We start from the raw sequence: 19,409 nt of genomic DNA, 5'->3' as shown, positions 1-19,409 counted from the left end.
AAACCTTCCTTCTTAAACTACCCATCAAGAGCATTTTTTAATTCTTGTGTGATTTGTTTTTCTACCTCTCCCACAGCCTAGAGACTTCTTCCTTGTAATTTCCTTAATAATTCTGAGCCTGATCAAACCCAGGAAATGTACCCTATAATACTTGCCCATTACTTAGAAGGAATAACAACCTGACAATATATTAATTCCCTAAATTCATAAATCCTTCTTCACATCTCCTAGCCTCTTCCCCAAAAACACTATCAATTACCTGTTTGTGGTAACAAGCATTAACAATGTAGTCTGAGTGAAGACCAAAACAGGGCTTTTAGGACAGTTCTTGACATGTTAAACTGTGATAGAATTTGATTTTCCTCTCCCCTGTGCTAGCCACAAAGGTTTCTTTTTGTTGGTTTGCAATGCATGAATCTTTCAATGAAGAGAGGATGTAGCTTAATACTAAACATCAAACCCAATACACTAATATAATAATAATTATTCATACTATGGCCTCCAGGCCCATAGTTCAGATTTTATTTAAAACATATTTTTTTCAAGAAATCTTTAAGGTTCCATATACACCATTACATTTACAATAGAATTTTTGTCATAGAAAAGGGCTGGAAACAAAGTTAATGACTATTGAATGAGTGGTGGTAGTGGCTAGTACATTATAATACATGAATATAATAGAATATTAATATGTTTTCAGAAACAACTGCTATGACGACTGCAAAGAAATGTGTAACCTGGTTTTGACTCTAACTTCCATATTTCAGGGCTAGACTTGCAACATTTTACTCCCCCAGACTACTCTGAAAGGGTTGGGTGGTTTTTCTTCTCTACTATTGGCTCAAGCCCCTAAAGGCTATGTTTCTCCACTTTACAGGATTGCAGTGGCTAGTACCTCAGTTTTGTTTAACTACTTAACCTTACATTACCCCTTACCCAAGGAATATTTACTTCAAAAGTATAGCAAGAATAACTATGTAAACATTTTCCAATACCTATTAGCATATATCACCCACTACCCCACCTCAGTCTGGAGGGAGGAGTGGAGGAATTAGGATCAAAGTTTAGCTAAATTCCTACCTGGCTTTTAGTGAAGGAGTCACTTTCATTCTCATATAAAAATACTGTAAAAGTTCTGAACATTGTTCAGTCAATCACTTTTAAAGATTCAGAAGGAGAGGATTTGGGGAAGATATTGGAGTAGGTCAGAAAATTCTAAACTCTCAAGATTTTCTCCCACAAAGACAAAATAGCACTTTAGGAAAAACAAGGTGTGAGTAAAAATAAATAAGAATAGGAGAACAACAGAGGCATTCCTGGGACAATTCCAGAAAGTCAGAAGAAAAATTCCAGGAGGAGGGGTTTGATACCAGTGAAGAGTAAACACCTCCAGTCTAGGGGCCAAGTTAACAATAAGCCCCATACCACTTAAACAACAAGAGACAAGCCCTGGGTTTAGCTGGTTTGGGAGACTGCCTCTGTCCCAGCTACAGAAACTTTTACCCCCAGGATTGTGAGGGCAGTTGGGTGTCTGAGCCCTGGAAGATAGGAGGATCCTCTACTGACAAGGAACACCAGACCCAGCTGTGCTGCGATGAGCAGCAGTGGGGGGAAGGGGGGAGAGAGAAGGAACCAGCACTTGCCTGGTGAGCGCAGAAACAATGGGGCAGAAGGCCCCTGGCTGTGGGCACTTACAGGAGGCTGGAGGTTTGACTTTGGTTCCAGGCTAGAGCGGAAAATTGAAGATCTGGGGCAAGAGGCACCATCCCCCACACCCCAAGACTAGAGGTGATTACAAAAATTAAACTATTACTACAAAAATGCAAAGGAGAAAGAATCCAACCATAGAAAGCTATTATGGGAATGGAAAAGACCAGGGTTCATCTTCAGAAGTGGATATTGAAGCAAAGAAAACCCTTCCTATCCCAAAGAGTAATGTCAAATGGTCACCTGCCCAAAAAGAATTTGTAGAAGAATTTTAAAAAGACTTTAAAAATCAAATGAGAGAGATGGAGTAAAAAAAAAAGGAAAAAAAAGAATAAAAATAAGAAGAATCCAAGAAAAAACAAAAAGACTATGAAAGGAAAGTCAATCAATTAGAAAAAGAGATCCTGAATCTTAAGGAAGAAAGCAACAATTTGAAAATTAGAATTGAGCAAGGAGAAGACAGCAAAAGTATAAGAGATCAAGAAATAATTAAAATATGAATAATGAAAAAATAGAAAAGAAACTGAAACATCTTTTTTTAAGAAAAACAATAGATCTAGAGAATAGATCAAGAAAACTTAAAAATAATTGGATAAACTGAAAGCTGTGATCAAAAAAGGATCTTGACATAATAATTAAATATTAATTTAATAATTTAATAATTATTATTATCTCCAAGAAATAATTAAAGAAAATTGTCCTGAAGCATTAGAACAAGGGGGGAAAGAAATAGAAAAAATCCATCCATCACCACTTAAAAGAGATCCTATGAGGAAAACTCATAGAAATATTATAGTCAAATTCCAAAACCCCAAGCTCAAGGATAAAATATTAAAAGCAACAAGAAAAAAAATTAAATATGATGGTGCCACAATTAGAATCACACAAGACTTAGCAGTGGAGACATTAAAGGACCTCAAGATACTGAAGAGCAAAAGAACTGGGGCTCTGGCTGAAAACATCATACTCAGCAAAGTTCAACATAATCTTGAATGAAAAAAAATGGACATTTGATCAACTCTCAGACTTTCAATATTTTGTTAAAATAAAAAAACAAACCTGAACTTAGTAGAATATTTGACATACAAGAGCCAAGAGAAAGATAAGGTACATATGGGGCAGCTAGGTCGTGCAGTGGGTAGAGCACCAGCCCTGAAGTCAGGGGGACCTGAGTTTAAACCCTAAGACCAAACACTTGACACTTACTAGTTGTGTGACCCAAGGCATGTCACTTAACCCCAATTGCCTAAAAACAAACAAACAAAAAAACATAAAGTACATACCAAAGACTGATTACAAAGGATTTGAAAAGGACAGGCAATTTGCTTTTATATATATATATATATATATATGTAAATATGCAAAACACATGTCTAAGATTCTTATTAATAATTGGGTAGCTCATAAGAAAGACTGGGGTAGACCTGAGTATGATATGACTTCAAAAAGTAAAATTATTTAGGAATAGTTAAAAAGAGTAATTACTTTATACAACTGAGGCGCAAGAGGAAGAATCAATTCAGAGGAATTAGATAGGGAAGAAGGGCTGGTAGTTCTGGTAACCTACTTTTATTGGGAATGGGTTTAAGAGGGAACAATACATATATGGAGAAGAGATAAAAGTCTTCTAAATTTAGAAGAAATAAAATGGTGAGGGGATAGGGAGGGGGGAGAGGATAAGGGATGGATCTCTAGCGGGAAGGGTGAAGAAATAGGCTATAGAGGACTTTAGAAGGGCATTTAGATTTGTGGGAATGGGAGGATTGGGAAGGGATCCTTGGAAGGGGGTAGGTTAAGTAGTAGAAGGGCAAGGTAGTGGGTAGAAGTGAAGTAGAGGAGTCAGGAGGAATAGGAAACAAGAGATAAGCACAATCATAAAAGCAACAATCAGGAGTAGATTTTGTTTGGGAATGTTTATGTCTGTATGAGTAAGTATATATGTATGTATTTGTATATGCATATATTTATAGCTATAGAGAAATATATCCAAACTCAGTTGTAGCCTTGGAGGGGAAGGAAAAAAATAACAAAGTAAAAAAGCGCACAGCAGAGAACAAAAGAAAACTCAGAAGGAAACAAAGATGGACAGTTCTCAACACAACATGTAGTATTAATCATATAGGCTTTCTTGAAATGAAAATTTTTTTGAATTCTCTCTTATAATCTGCTATGCACATGATATGCTTTATATTTTTTCTTTTCTTACTTTATAATTAAGTTCCAATATTTAAGTTTATGATTTTTTTTTCTTTTCTCTATTCTGTACTTGTGTTCTGGTGTTTGAATATAAAATAAAATTTAATTTAAAAAAGTAAAGATGTAGAAAATTTTAGGTATGCAGCAAGTGGGAAAAACAAACAAATATATAGACAGTCATGTATCAATATGGAAAGTTCATTCATCCACTAGTTCTCCAGCTTCCTAGGAGCAGGACATTCAACATTTCCCATGTTGGTTGACACTCTTTTAGGTAGTCTGGGTAGATGTCAACCCCCTATTGCATTGAGAAAGTCTTACATTTGTTTTTATTGTTCAGTTCATGTCCAATTCTTTATGACCCAATTTGGGGTTTTCTTGAAAAGATACTGATGTGTTTTGTCACTTTCTTCTCTAGCTCATTTTACAGATGAAGAAATTGAGGTAAACAGCATTAAGTTCTTTGCCCAGGGTCACATAGATAATAAGTGTTTAAGGCCAGATTTAAACTCAGGAAGAAGAGTCTTGCTGATTCTAGGACTGGTGCTGTATCCACCTAGCTGACCTAAAAAATCAATATAAACACTAACTACAATAATAAATGGGAAGAACATCAATCACCAAACAATCAAAAAATAATTTTTGCAAAATTCATAGAATGGTGTTGACCCCAAAGAAGAGATATGAGAAGACAACTATCTCAAATCCTTTAGAAAGATGGGAGATGCACAGATGTGGAACATTGTATACAATGTCAGATTTTTTTGATGTATTGATCAGTTTTACAGATTTTTTTCTCTTCTTCCTCTTTTCTTTTTTAATGCTTTGTTTTAAGGAATGTCTCTCTGGTAGAAGAGACAAGGAGATTTAAAAAAAAGATATCAATATATATTTAAAGAATTATTAACAAGTTCTTCATTTGAATTTAACCAGTTGTTTAATAGAATTAAGATTTATGTCTGTGATATCATCTGAATGGCAATATAACATTCAGCTATGTTATCTACCCTTGTGACAAATTATTTGATTAACACAACCAATATTAATAACTGACATTTATACATATAATGTTTTAAAGTTTGTGAAGCAATTTACACTTAACCTACCTAGGTTAACCTACCTTAGTTTTATCTTCTATAAAATGAGAGGGTTGGGCTAGAGGGCTTCTAAGACCCTTTCAAGTCTAAATCTAAGTAGTAGGACATAAATTACCCACATTTTTACAGATGAAGAAGCTAAGATTTATTCAATCCGATGCATTCCATTATAATTGTCAGGCTCTGCCTTCTCTCAACTTCCCTATCCCCCATACCAGCTTGATGTTTCCATTTCCACATTAGCACATTCCACCTGCGTGTCTTAGGCTGATCAAGCTTGGTTATTTGATCTAGTGATAATAGCAAGAAGATAGGAAAAGTCACTTTTTTTTCTCAGTAGCAGAGAATTTTTCCATTGTCATTTCACTTATCCATTGTCTCAGATATTTTAATTTGACTACTCTATCTGCCCTTATGGTTCTTGTGGATCTCCTGGGTCCCAACTTTCAACTGGTCTTGTGATTTTTTTTTAACTTTAATTTGATATTAGCTATTTTCTTCTTGGCTCCTGACTATCTAGTAAATGACATAAAAATGTGAGGTATTATTATTTTACTCAGCACTAACAGACTAATATCAGCTTAACTTTTTAATCATAGACTTCTGGAGACTTTGTCTGACCTTTCCCATTCACATGCATGGCCTTACAGTCCCAGTGCAGATAGACCTGACACACCTTTCTGCCATCACTTAAAGGAAGTTGTTGCCATGAAGAACATTGAGGAAAATGGCATTAGGAGTCAAAGGAATTATAAGGAAATTGGCAATGGAGCCAAATATGAACAGATGAGAATAAAATCCATCTTTACCCACAGAGCACTTGATCATGGCAAATTGTGAGAAACTTTTGTCAAGCTTCATACCACATTGCTTGCTGTGGTATCCAGCACCTGCAGCCTCATTCTGATTCTCACTTAATAGCCTCTAGAGATTGCTGTCATCCTAACTTTGAAGAGGCTTCCTCATTGGACCCTGTTTGATGGTCTATTTTCTCTTTGAACAACCCTTATACTCAGTCACTGGTCTTTATTTCTGCATATATTCTTCCCCCAACCTGGTCCACAGATTCCTGTCTATGACAGAATACCTTGCTATCTACATGTATTGGAGCAAGTTAGCAAATTTCCACATCTCAGTGGATCAATCTAGCCTGTTTATTAAGAGTGATCTTGGAGTGACTCTAATCATTTATGAGGCTCTCATTATTTCAGTTCATCTACTATAAAGATTCCATTTTGGGGAAAGAAAAAAGATATTACCATTGTTTTAGAAAAATAACTCTCCACACTCAAAATTCACTGACTGCTAGCAAATCACCAGTATAGTTTGATTTTATTAACTAAAATTTTTCAAAGGAGATTTGGGAAGTGGTTCTACAACTAGAGAAGATTTCTTATCAAGTTTACAAAGGAGACCCACTCAAATCTGGAGGCAATGGCTATGCCTTTTAAAGAACCAACAGTGGAAAAAATTAAGTTTGTGTTGACTCATCTTTCTGTCCCTCTGTCCCCTTTTATTTGAGAATTTTTTCAAGTACTCAGTTCTTTCCTTCCATTTTATCTCTTTTTGCCACTTATCTAATGCATTTTCTTTCATTAAAGTGGCAGGAATTAATGTTTTAGTAGCAAGCATCGTGAAATGTTGAATATAAAGCCAGAGGTGTGATTTTGAATCCCAGCTCCAACACTAGCTGTATGGCCTTAAGCAAGTCATTTAACTTTCCTGAGACTGTATCTTTATTTGTCAAGTGGGAAGAAAAATTACACTCATCCTAACTCACAGGAATGCTTCTAAGAAAGCTCTTTGGAGCCTTGAAACTGGATATAAATGTAAACTTGTATTATTCCTCCTGGAGTTATTTGCATTATGAAAGGAAAAGAATATGATGCTTATCTCAGTGGGAATATATCCCTAATGTTTATATATTAGGCTTTGGTGCTAAAGATTGATCCATTGTTCTACACAAATTAGCCTCATTTAGGCTCATGCTTGCCTCCTCATTCCTCCCAGCCCCGGAGGTCAGACTTGACTGAAGCCCTTAGTGATTACTAAAGTTTAGCTGATGGTCTCTCATTTGGTTGTTCTAAAGTGGTTTCCCCATGTGCTTTATGACTAAAGCTGGACACTGCATTGTTGAAGGCCTTAGCTCACTACTAAATGTAAGGCAATAGAATCTGTGAGTAACTAAACTGATTTCCAAGGGAGAGCACCTTCAATATTGGGTTGGACATCATAAAATGAATGAAGTTCAGTCCCTTAGCAATCAGACACACATTTATGGAGAAATTGGATAGTTGATGTCTTGTACTGAACTTTAAGTGTTTAGGTAGGTGTTTTGTTTATTTTCTAAATTACTCCAGTACTAGGAAAGAACCCTCTGGAGTCTCATCAGGTACTTCAGTTCACTATAACTTTGTGCAAGCACAAAAGAAACTTTAATAAATCAACCTTTTTTAATTATATTTTTAAAGTTCTGGAGTTAAGCTCAGCTGGCTTCCTTTACATCGGTTCTGCCTCTGGGGAAGGTCAGGAGATTGGAGAAAGAGGAACTTATTTTTTCCCCAATAGAAGATGAGCTACAGGTTTCCATTTAGGCAGAAGCTGCAATCACTAAATCCTACTGTCTATGAATAACTGTACCAGGAAAATCCAGGGCCTACTTATGGCTGAGGATTGTACTCTGACTCTAAGTTTAGAGAGTTCAGATCTATAACCATTTAAAACGTTTACCTGCATATATCTTGGCCTCTTCCCAAATTCTCTAAGACTGTTCAGTTTCTACTACCTCTGAACTCACTAATGTCAATGGACTGTGCTGCTCATCCCAGGCCAGATAGATTTAGATCCCTAAAAGAACTCAGAGATCACCTAGTCCAACCTCTTCATTTTATGTATGAAGAAACTGACATCTAGAGAGATTAAGTAACTTGCTCAAGATGTTTCATATAAGTAACATTCAGGATTTGAACCTAGGTATTCTGACTGCAAACCCTGTGCTATATGGGTTCATATATGCTATATGAACACATCCATATATACTTATTTGCATATGCAGTACATATATGTATGTACATTCTGCATATATATGGATACATGCTACCATACAAACATGTATGTGTATATATATATATATATATATATATATATATATATACACCACATGCACATACACACATATATGATACTACATACCCATAGGCATAAATGCACATACCTTCTTACAGTTTCTAATCATTTCATTATCTCTTTGTCTTGGTATAACAGTCTTTTATTTTTCATTACTTAAAAATTAAGACTCAAATGTAGTCTTAACATAATAGATAATGAGCTGGTCTCAGAGTCAAAAAGACCAGGGCCTAAACTTTCTCCTGAAACATATTGGCTATGTGACCCTAGGCAAGTCACTTAATGTCTCAATGCTCTAGGCAACTCCCTAAGACTCTAGATTATAGACAAAGATGCCTGCCTGCATTGATTCTGGGAGTTTCATTATCTGGGAGTTAGTTCCCTATGAAGAGGTGGGGTAGTTTTGGGGTGCTCTTAGATGCACAGAGGCACCCCAAGATCGCAGGAGGTTTTGGGGTGCTGGGAAAAAAAGCCCAGGTCGTGGCGCCTAATTTGCCTGAAAGAATTCAACCCAGATCTTCTTCCAGCCAGAGAAAAAGTTTATTAAAGATAAAGCATATAGGTCAGATCATGCCCTTGAGAACGAGGGGGCATGGGCACGGGAGTCTCAGCCTCTAGGCTTGAGAAGTTCCCAGCCTCTGAGTAGGGGCTGAGGTGAATCTTAAGTACAGAAAGACTGTGGGAGGGGTCTAGGAGTGGCAAAGCAGTTTGGAGTGATGGGAGGAGGGGTCTAAGGAGATCTGGATGGGAGTGGCTAGTAAGCTGGGGTGAACAGAACTCCTGGGTCCTGGACCTCGTGGTACCTAGCTAGGATTAAGGGTGGGATCTGGCCAGGAAGGCAAAACAATAGAATGAAAGGCCAGTTGAAGGGGAAGGTGATAAAGAAAAGGGTCCATGTCTGAGAGATTTGAACAGACAATGAGAATAGATAATGAAGGGAACTAGAGGTGGGGGAGGGAAGTTTGCTTTCAAAGGGCTTTCAAAAGGAAATAAGGCAGTTTCTAAAACTTTAAGAGTTTCCTGGGACCAGTAAACAAAACTGAAGCCAGGTTCTTTTTGGGGCCAGGAAGGAAAGCACATTTGAATAAGATTTCAAAGAGAGAATCTAAAGGTTTTAAGGTTTTTCTGGGAATTGTAAACAAAGGAGCCAAATTCCTTTGGAAAAGGGGCAAAAGGGAAAAGGGGCAAAGGTAAACCTCTTCACCTATAGGAATGTAATCCCTTATCCCTGGAAGACAAGAACTGGGTTTCACATTTGCAAGATAGATCTGCAGTATTTCACAATCTTCCTTACAAATCAGAATAGACATTTGGGATATGACTGGCAGAACCAGACTATTTTATCTGTGACCATGGAATAGAGAAAAGCTTAACTAATACAAATTAATCAATAGCTGAGTAGTTTCAGGCTACAAGTCAGCACTAGAATTTAAAGACTTCTAATTTCACTTTTTTTTTTTTAACCAATACAGATCAGCCTTTCCTCACAACAATGTACAGTCTTAGATTGTTGCCTGGAACAATGAGAAGTAAAATGACTTACCCTAGGTCACACAGACAGTAGATGTCAGAGATAAATCTTGTATCCAGAATTTCTTGTCACTGAAACCAATTCTTTTTCCACTATACTCTGCTGCCTCTCTCAATATATTCTCACAGAATATATATGTGAGTATGTAGTCTAAACACTACTTATATATAGCCTGTCTACTTTATAGCAATAGCCTTCAAGAAGATTGTCTTATCTCTATTTTCTTTCCCTTTCAATCTCCTTTGCTTAAAATGCCTAAATATTTTTTCTTTTTTTTAACATTTCTTTTTTTAACCCATACTTCTGATCTTGTCACTCTTCTGCTCAAACATCTTCAATGACACCCTATCATTGAATGAGTGAAAATCAGTCTCCTTTGTCTGATATTCACATCTTTTCCTAACCAGAAAAAGACTTTTTTTCCACCCTTATCCCATATTTTTCCACTCCATGCACTCTATCTTCCCTTAAATAAGAAGAACCTTAGGGTTGTATTTAATAACAGACAAATGCTGTAAGACAAATTGCATTTTATGACCTCTGACAATTGAATCCTTATTCCCATGAATACAGAGGCAATGCAAAAACATTTTCTTTCCTTCTGTTCCTAGTTATTCATGTACACAAAACACACAACAACAACAACAACAACATTGTAGGTTGAGGATTTTCAACTCTAGATGCTTAATCATATACATGTACACACACAACATACATATAAACCCCTCCTCTACACGTTCTCTTTAAAAATAATAATTGTGGGGGGTGGAACCAAGATGGCAGAGGGAAAGTAGTGACTGTCTTGAGCTCTCTCCCAAAGCCCTCCAAATACCTAAAAAAATGGCTCTAAACAAATTCTAATGCAGCAGAACCCACAAAAAGATAGAGTGAAACAAATTTCCAGTCAAAGACAGCCTGGATGATTGATCAGAAAGGTATATCACCCTAGGCTGGGAGAGGAGCGCAGTGCGGCATGGGTGCACAGGCCACAGCGACCCTGGAGCAGGCCTCAGAGGACTGAATTGCGGGCAGCCGTGGCAGTTTCCAGACTTCTCAACCCAGGAATGCCAAAGACAACGTGGAAGGTCAGTGGGAAAAGTCTGGGACTGTGGTGAGAGAGGTGCTAGGTCTCAGCCACAGCTTGCCATCTGGGCAGTGACTGTTTCCTGAGCTTCCGGCCCACAGACTGAGGGGGAATCCAGTGGCTGATCAGAGGGGGATTACAAAGATCTCTTTCCAAGTGCTGAGGCAGGAATCCCTTGCTGAATGGTCCTTGGATCTGGGTCACAGTTCTGAGGGGTGGTCCTGGGGCTAGGTGGAACACTGGTGCCATGGAGCTTGTTGTGGCTATGGAGAGGAAACACCTCGCCCTTTATCATACCACCTTGGAAGAACTGAAAATTTACAGATCCCTAGAAGTACCTCTGAAAACAGCTGTACAAACCCCCGAAGCTTGGGACAGTACACTCTTCACATTGGAAGCAGACTTTTACCTTAACAAAGAGTTTAAAACTCAAGTAATTGGCCGGGATCATGAGTAAGCAGTGCAAAAAGAGTCAGACTATATTATCTTACTTTGGTGACAAAGAAGATCAAAACATACAACCAGAAGAAGACAACAAAACCAAAGCTCCTACATCCAAAGCCTCCAAGAAAAATATGAATCAGTCCCAGGCCATGGAAGAGCTCAAAAGGGATTTTGAGAAGCAAGTAAGAGAAGTAGAGGAAAAACTGAGAGTGATGCAAGAAAATCATGAAAAACAACTCAACAGTTTGCTAAAGGAGACCCAAAAAAATACTGAAGAAAATAACATCTTAAAAAATAGCCTAACCCAAATGTCAAAAGAGGTCCAAAAAGCCGATGAGGAGAAGAATGCCCTAAAAAGCAAAATTGGCCAAATGGAAAAGGAAGTCCAAAAGCTTACTGAAGAAAATACTTCCTTAAAAATTGGAATAGAGCAACTGGAAACTAGTGACTTTATGAGAAATCAAGACACTGTAAAACAAATCCAAAAGAATGAAAAATTAGAAAAGAATGTGAAATATCTCATTGGGAAAAAAAAAAAAACTGACCTGGAAAATAGATCCAAGAGAGAGAATTTAAAAATTATTGGACTATCTGAAAGCTATGATCAAAAAAAAGCCTAGACATCATCTTCCAAGAAATTATCCAGGAAAACTGTCCTGATATTTTAGAACCAGAGGGCAAAATAGAAATGGAAAGAATCCACTGATCTCCTCCTGAAAGAAATCCCCAAAGGAAAACTCCTAGGAATATTGTAGCCAAATTCCAGAGTTCCCAGGTCAAGGAGAAATATTACAAGCAGCCAGAAAGAAACAATTCAAGTACTGTGGAAACACAATCAGGATAACACAAGATTTAGCTGCTTCTACATTAAGGGACAGCAGGGCATAGAATATAATATTCCAGAGAGCAAAGGAGATAGGATTACAACCAAGAATCACCTACTCAGCATAACTGAGTATAATCCTTCAGGGGGAAAAATGGTCATTCAGTGAAATAGAGGACTTTCAAACATTCTTGATGAAAAGACCAGAGTTGAATAGAAAATTTGATTTTCAAATACAGGACTCGAGTGGAACATGAAGAGGTAAACAGGAAAGAGAAAATCATAAGATACTTATTAAGGTTGAATTGTTCCTGCATGGAAAGATGATATTTGTAACTCATGAGACCTTTGTCAGTATTAGGGTAGTTGGAGGGGAAAAAATTTTATGTACATATATATAGATATAGATATAGATATAGATAGAGGGCACAGGGTGAGTTGAAAATGAAGGGGTCATATCTGGAGAATAAAATTAAGGGATAAGAGAGGAATATACTAGGAGACAGAGAAAGGGAGAGGTAGAATGGGGTAAATTATCCTACAAAAAAAAAACAGAAAAGAAAAGACTCTTACAATAGAGGGGAAAAGGGGGAAGGCCAGAGGGAATGAGTGAATCTTATTCTCATAGGATTTGACTTAAGGAGGGAATAACATACACACTGAATTGGGTGTGGAAATCTGTCTTACCCTACAGGAAAATGGGGGGAAAGGGGACAAGAGAGTAGGGGAATGATAGAGAGGAGGGCAGATTGGGAAAGGGAGTATAGTTCTAAGGAGGGACGGGGTAAAAAGAAAGAATAGAACAAATGAGGGGGCAGGATAGGATTAAGGGAAATAGAGTTAGTTTTTCACGGCCTGTCTACTATGAAAGTGTTTTTCATAACTGCACGTGTATAACCTATATTGAGTTGCTTGCCTTTTCAATGATGGTGGGTGGGGAGGGAGGAAGGGAGAAAATTTAGAACCCAAAGTTTTAAAAACACATGTTAAAAAAAATGTTTTCACATGCAACTGGGAAATAAGAAATACAGGAAATGGAGTACAGAAATCCATCCTGCCCTACAGGAAAATTGAAGGGGAAGGGGATAAGAGAAGGGGGAGAGAGATAGAAGGAAAGGCAGACTAGGGGGCTGGGTATTTAGAATGCATGCTATCTTGGGGTGGGGGGAGGGGTGAGATGGGGTAAAAATTTGGAACTCAAAATCTTGTGGAAGTAAATGTTAAAAACAAAAAAAAAATTTTAAATTACCAAATTAAAAAAATAAAAAAATAAAAATGATAATTGCTAACATCTATACAAGGTTTTGAAGTTTGCAAAACACTTTACATGTATTTCCTTAAAATAATCATGTAACGTAGATTCTATTTTGTTAAAAATGATTTCTCTTGGTAATCTGTTTCTTGGTGACTCAGAACTCCACCCTGCCAGCTTTCTGCTTCAAAGTTCTTCAGAAGGACATCTCTGATAATGAGATTGCATTGAATTTTCTTACCATGGTCAAATTCCAACCCAGTCCTGAATCAATTTTATCTGCTCAGGTTTGGGTGGAGACAGACTTCTAAGACTGGAGGGGGCATTTCCTCTGATGGTGGGGGATATCAGCCCCTGTGGACAGAGTGATGTAAGGAACCCACCCATCTCCTAGTATGTTGACCAATCATGGTTGATTGGCACCCCCTTGGGAACACCTACTCTTTGAAGGGCATATAATGCTGTACCAAAAAATCCCAAACCGAACCAGTTCTGAACTGGCCTCTTTTGGACTGAACTCCCATGGATTGCATGTCAAGCCACTTTGTAAAATTAAACTGTAGACAGAAGTACCCCAATTTTGTTTGTCTCTTTTTCAGAGTAGACTCTGTTCCAGATTGGAGTTCATGGGCTTCATAGGACTCGGGGTTCAAAGTCATCACCATTTGACAGTTAAAGAAACTAAGGATAAGTGGCTGCTCCTTGACCTTGCCCTGGCTCATATCCCCCACTTAAATGTATGAGGCAGGATTTGAATTCAATCCTTGTTTCCAATTCCAGCACTGTATGCAGTATACTACCTAGCTGCCTAGAGGTATAATTTAAGTTGTAACTAGGAATTGTTTATGTCACACAAGAATTTAACTATTGAACATTATTTAAACTTCTCTTAAATAACGCAGAAGACATGTTTATCTGAAGCCAGTGAATCCTTCAAAACAAGATGTTTTAATGTAAGTAGACACCAAGAGAATTTATAAAGGCCACTATAATTTCCTTTTTGCCCAATGACCATATTAATCTAATATCTTATTTGTCAAAACATTTATTCTTTTCCAATAAGTGGCAATTTCACTTTTTTTTGGCCTATATCCATGATATCAAAATTGATTCTCTAGTTAACAGAATAGAAAAGAATCTTTGTATTTTAACCAAGTGACATTTAATATTTTAACAATAAGCCACCATGCTTTCCTGTAGAGCTTTTTAATTTTTCAAAATTCTTCTTTAAAGTAGGTGTCTTGAGTAAGTCTTAAATACCTTTGTACTTACATTAAATGGGAAATGTGTTAGGATGAGCTCTGAAGTGGGTATTGTCTAGTTTGAAATGTTGATAGTGACCTAGACAACTAGAATGACTTGAGTCATCATATTAGACATAGCCACCCTACATATTTATTGCTTTAGGTGTATGTTTGTCTGTCTGTTTAAGAAAGATTCAGCACAACAAAATAAAAATACTAACTTGAGAATCAAGTGACTTGTGATCTTTTCAGAGCCTTATTTTGTTCTTGTCAGTTTAAGCATTCCACTCTCTCTGTGCCTCAGCTTACCCCATATGAAAATGGCAGCAATTTTCCCAAAGCATATGGATGGATTAACTTAATATTTGTTTATTTGTTTTATAATATTTTTTGTGTGGTGGATGAATGCAGTGAAGGGTGTAGTAGTGTCCTTTCAGTCCTCTACAGCATTTAGAAATGTCTGTAGTTTTTTAGCGTTTTCATTCCTTAAGCACTTCTTTTATGCAAGGCCTTTTGGAGAATGCATTGAATAAGACAAGGCCCTGCTCTTACAGTGCTTAGTATAGCAGGAGAAATAAGTCATGTGGGTATATTGTTGTTACAGTGGATAAAGTGCTGGACTTGTAGTCAGGATAGAACTGAGTTAAAATCCTGAATCAAATACTTTCTGTGTAACCCCAGGTAATTCATTTAACCTCTGTCTGCCTCGGCTTTCTCATTTGTAACATGATGATGATGATGATGATGATGATGCCGATGATGATGATAGCACCTACTTACAAGCATATTATTGAAAGGATAAAATCAGTTAATATAGATAAAGCACTTTCCAAATGTTAAAAGTTCCATGTAAATGCTAGCTAGGCAGCTAGATATCTAGGCTCTGGGGATAGATCTCTTGGCCTGGAGTCAGAAAACCTGAATTCAAATCCTATCTCAGGCACTTACTAGCTGTGTGACCTTGGGCAAGTCATTTAACTTCTATTTGCCTAAGAGGCAGCTAGGTTGCTCAGTGGATGGAGTATTGGACCTAGAATCAGGAAGACCTGAGTTCAAATCTTCCCTCAAACACTTACTAGCTGTGTGACCCTGGGCAAGTCACTTAACCTCTGTTTACCTTAATCCACTGGAGAAGGAAATGGCAAACCACTCTAGTCTTTGTGCTAAGAAAACCCCATGGACAGCATGGCCTATAGGATCATGAGGAGTCGGACATGACTAAACAACAACAAAAACATTCTATGTTTTAGCCCATAAAGAAACCAAATATATACAGCATGTGTTCTTCCCTATATGTTTTTTAATCTTGTGTCCCTTTGTTCATCTCTCCCTTCACCCACGCCCTGTTATGCCTAGAATGTCCTCTTTCTCCCTCTTTGGTGTGTTTCTGTACAAAGCTTCTGTTCAAAGTTGATCTCAAACATCACTACCTCCTTGAAGCCTCACTTAATCCTTTCCTGTTCCCACCACTACCTCCCAATCAGTGACAAATATGCCTCTGATGGGAAAGAAGAGCATTCTAACTATAAGGAATTGTGAAAATGAAACCAAGAAAGGCTGGATTTGCAGAATATGTTCAGGAGATAGTGATGTTCCCATTTTGTTCATCACTGGTCAGACCAAATCTGGAGTGCTATGTTTAGTTTTGGGTAACATACTACTGAAAGGATATTAACAATCTGGAGAGTGAGTGTTCAGAGGCCATTTGATATAGGGCTATTTATCCCTAACTATCTTCTACAGTGTTCATCATTATGGTTGTGAGTAATAATTATGAGTCATCGGTTAATAAAAAGGTTATAACGTCATAGAATTTTGAGCAGTAATGGACTTCAGAGAATACCTAATCAAATCCATTCCTTTCCCGTGTGAAGAAGCTAAGACCCAGGGACATGTCACAACTTTCCCAAAGCCGAAGAGCTAATTAGGCAGAACCAGGACTCAGATTCAGGTATTCTGACTCCCTTTACAGTTTTCTATCAACTAATCCATACTATCTAGTTTAAATATTACTGAGAAGAGTATAAGGGTATTTGTTCCATTTGCTGGTAATAATGGAAGTATGTTTTTAGTTCTACAAGATTTGGCTTATGCCTCCAAAGATATTTGCTGAAGAATCACATGATAAAATTTGGAAATTGAATTATTAGGCCTGTGAATTTTTTTGTGAATTTTTACCAATGTTTTTTGACCTTTTGTTATATTTTATTAACAGATTCATTTACATACTCTCTCTCTCTCTTTCTCTCTCTTTCTCTGTCTCTTCTTAGCAATGACAATGCAGTTTATCAGTCACCGGTTTCCTGATTATCATGATCCCACCATAGGTGAGTGAAAAAAAATTATTTGGCCATTTAGCTCAACCAGAAGGATTCTTCTAGTGTAAAAATTCAAACTGGATGTTTACTTTATTATGTGGTTTCTATTGTCATCTTTTGAGTATCATCAGAACTTCATTGGACCACAAAATTACAAAGTTAAAAGAATCACTTAGCAGCTATAATTTGGAGGAAACTGAGGTTCAGAAAAAAATGAAGTGACTTGTCCTTGCCCATACCTTGTAGAGCAAGCACTAGCATCCAATACTCCTTGCTTCCAATCCGACTCACTTTCCCTTAAAATTCATGGCAGAAGTACCAAAATATCATGACTTAACATGTTAACATACTGTTTTTATATGGACTCCCACTTTGTGGCCCTGAATTCCCATTCTTAATAAAATTGAGATGATATTTTGAGACTATTTATTCTTGTTCACAAAAAAAATGTTAAATTTATCATTAAAGAACAGTGACTTTGAGTCAAGTATTGGCTATATAGAAGATGATATAGAAGTCTGGCCTCCTGTTTCGTAAATGATTTTTTTCTGAGGTTATATAACTAGGTCTATTACTAGAACTCTTGTCTCCTGACACAGTCCAGTGACATTCATTAAAACAGGGTTCTTAGTCTTTTTCTGTGTCATGGACCTTTTCAATAGTCAGTAAATCCTACAAATGTCTTCTCAGAACATTTTTTTAAATGTAGGACATGAAATACATAGAATTTTGGAGGAAATAATGATTTTAAAATTGTAGTCATTTTCCTCATCCAAGATCATAAACCCAATAGGGAGACTATGTATGTACTTCAGGTTAAAAACCTCCTCAATAAAATGGATTCTCTAAGATCCTGCACTAGATAATCTGATGTTAACCTAGTTAGCACTTGAAAGTATGCATCATTCAAAGAATGTTCAATATTTCAGATGTTTTGCTAGTTCATGCTACTTTCCCTATTTACTTAGGTTTAAGTAGTGCAATTTGACATTCTAGAGACATTATTTGAAATGTCAAATTGTCTTTATTTTCTAAACTGACATGAATCTCTTCTCTTCAGTCACCTTTATAGATATGGTAACATTCTCTGTAGCATTCCCAAATCAATAAATATATAAATACATAAACACCAGATCAAACACTGAACCAGTAATAGACCCATAAGAAATCCTAATCCTAAAGAAATTATATTCATGCAAAAATATAAAATGAGATTATTAAAACCAAAAGACCATAGGTCTTGGAACATTATATTTTGAAGAACAAATGAGTATCCAAGAAAAACTTATTCAGAAAAGTAGTGTATAATCCTAAGTGAAAAAAAATTGATATTTGATTAACTGAAAGACTTTCAGGTATTTGTAACAAAAAGACCAGAACTCAAGGGAAAATTTGATATAAAAGATCCAGAAGAAATATAAGGAAATCATTAAAGACTAATTATAAGACACTGATTAAGATCATGGTATATGAAAATGTTATTAATATTAGTAAGTATTACTTGTTATTATTTTATTATTACATTACTGTTATCACTACTAAGGTAGTTTCAAAGAAAGGTTGGAGCTGAATTGCATATGATGAAGTAATTATTAAAAAATTAAAATTGGATGGGAAAAGGTTAAAAGAAGAAATTATCTAATAAAAACAGAGAATGAAAGGAAGACCTAATACAGAGGAGCAGGTAGGGATGGAGGGCGGGTAATATTGGAACTTTAGGCTTATCTGGGTTGAAGAGGAAACAACATATATATCTAAAGAGGTTTAGCAGTCTTCTGAAATTCTAGAGAAGTGAGAAAACTGGAGAATAGGGAAGGGTAAGGACTTATAGAACAGGATAAGAGGGTGTAGGGATGGACTTTTAAAGGGGAAGGTAAAATAAGGAATAAGAGGGTAAGGGGAGAAGGTAAGGTAATAGGGATAAGGTGAAAAGAGAGGCTGAGAAGGAAAATAGTAAAAATAAGATGGAGAGAAATTCACAAATAGCAATTACAACTTTGAATGTGAGGGATGAACCCACCCATAAAACAGAAATGGATAACAGAATGGATGAAAATCAGAATCCAACAATATGTTGTGTACAAGAAACATTTAAAAATGAGAAATACACACTGAGTTAAAATTGAGGGTTGGAGTAGAATTCATTACACTCCAGCTGATGCACAAAAGGCAGGGATAGCAAATATAATCTCAGACAAAGATATAATCTCAGCCACTTAAGTGGAAACTGGGGCCAGGAGGCATTGAGAGCCTTATTTAGCATAACAGAGGTAGTAAGTGACAGAGCTAATACTCAAATTCACACCTTCTGACTTCACATGAAACACTCTACTGCTTCTAAGCAGCTACTGACTATGTTTTAGAAGTGATGATCTAACACTTAATTTGAAAAGTCTGCGTCCCTGTTCCCCAAATATGTATTTCAATGGCAGTACTTCACCTGACCTAAAGATAGGGGGCATCTGGGGTAGCAGGTTGTCCTTCAAATCAAGGTTTTGTTGCTGTTGTTGTTGTTGTTGTTGTTGTTGTTGTTGCTGCTGTTGTTGTTGTTGTTGTTGTTGTTGTTGTTGTTGTTGTTGTTGTTGTT

At 36.8% G+C, this 19,409-nt stretch overlaps 1 protein-coding gene across 1 annotated transcript in view; it reads left to right on the top strand.

Annotated features, from left to right (window-relative positions):
- Positions 1–19,409, top strand: part of RIT2 (Ras like without CAAX 2) — a 505,620-nt gene that overhangs the window by 119,894 nt on the left and 366,317 nt on the right. Inside the window, exon 2 of the mRNA XM_027869100.1 lies at positions 16,775–16,831. Within this exon, the coding sequence (XP_027724901.1) occupies positions 16,775–16,831 (57 nt within the window). The remainder of the gene's footprint in view (positions 1–16,774; positions 16,832–19,409) is intronic.

This window comes from Vombatus ursinus, unplaced genomic scaffold, assembly GCF_900497805.2.
Source record: "Vombatus ursinus unplaced genomic scaffold, bare-nosed wombat genome assembly UNPS02014791.1, whole genome shotgun sequence".
Classification (NCBI taxonomy): domain Eukaryota; kingdom Metazoa; phylum Chordata; class Mammalia; order Diprotodontia; family Vombatidae; genus Vombatus; species Vombatus ursinus.
Note: the sequence above shows the minus strand (reverse complement) of the source record. Positions and strands in the feature narration are given on the sequence as shown.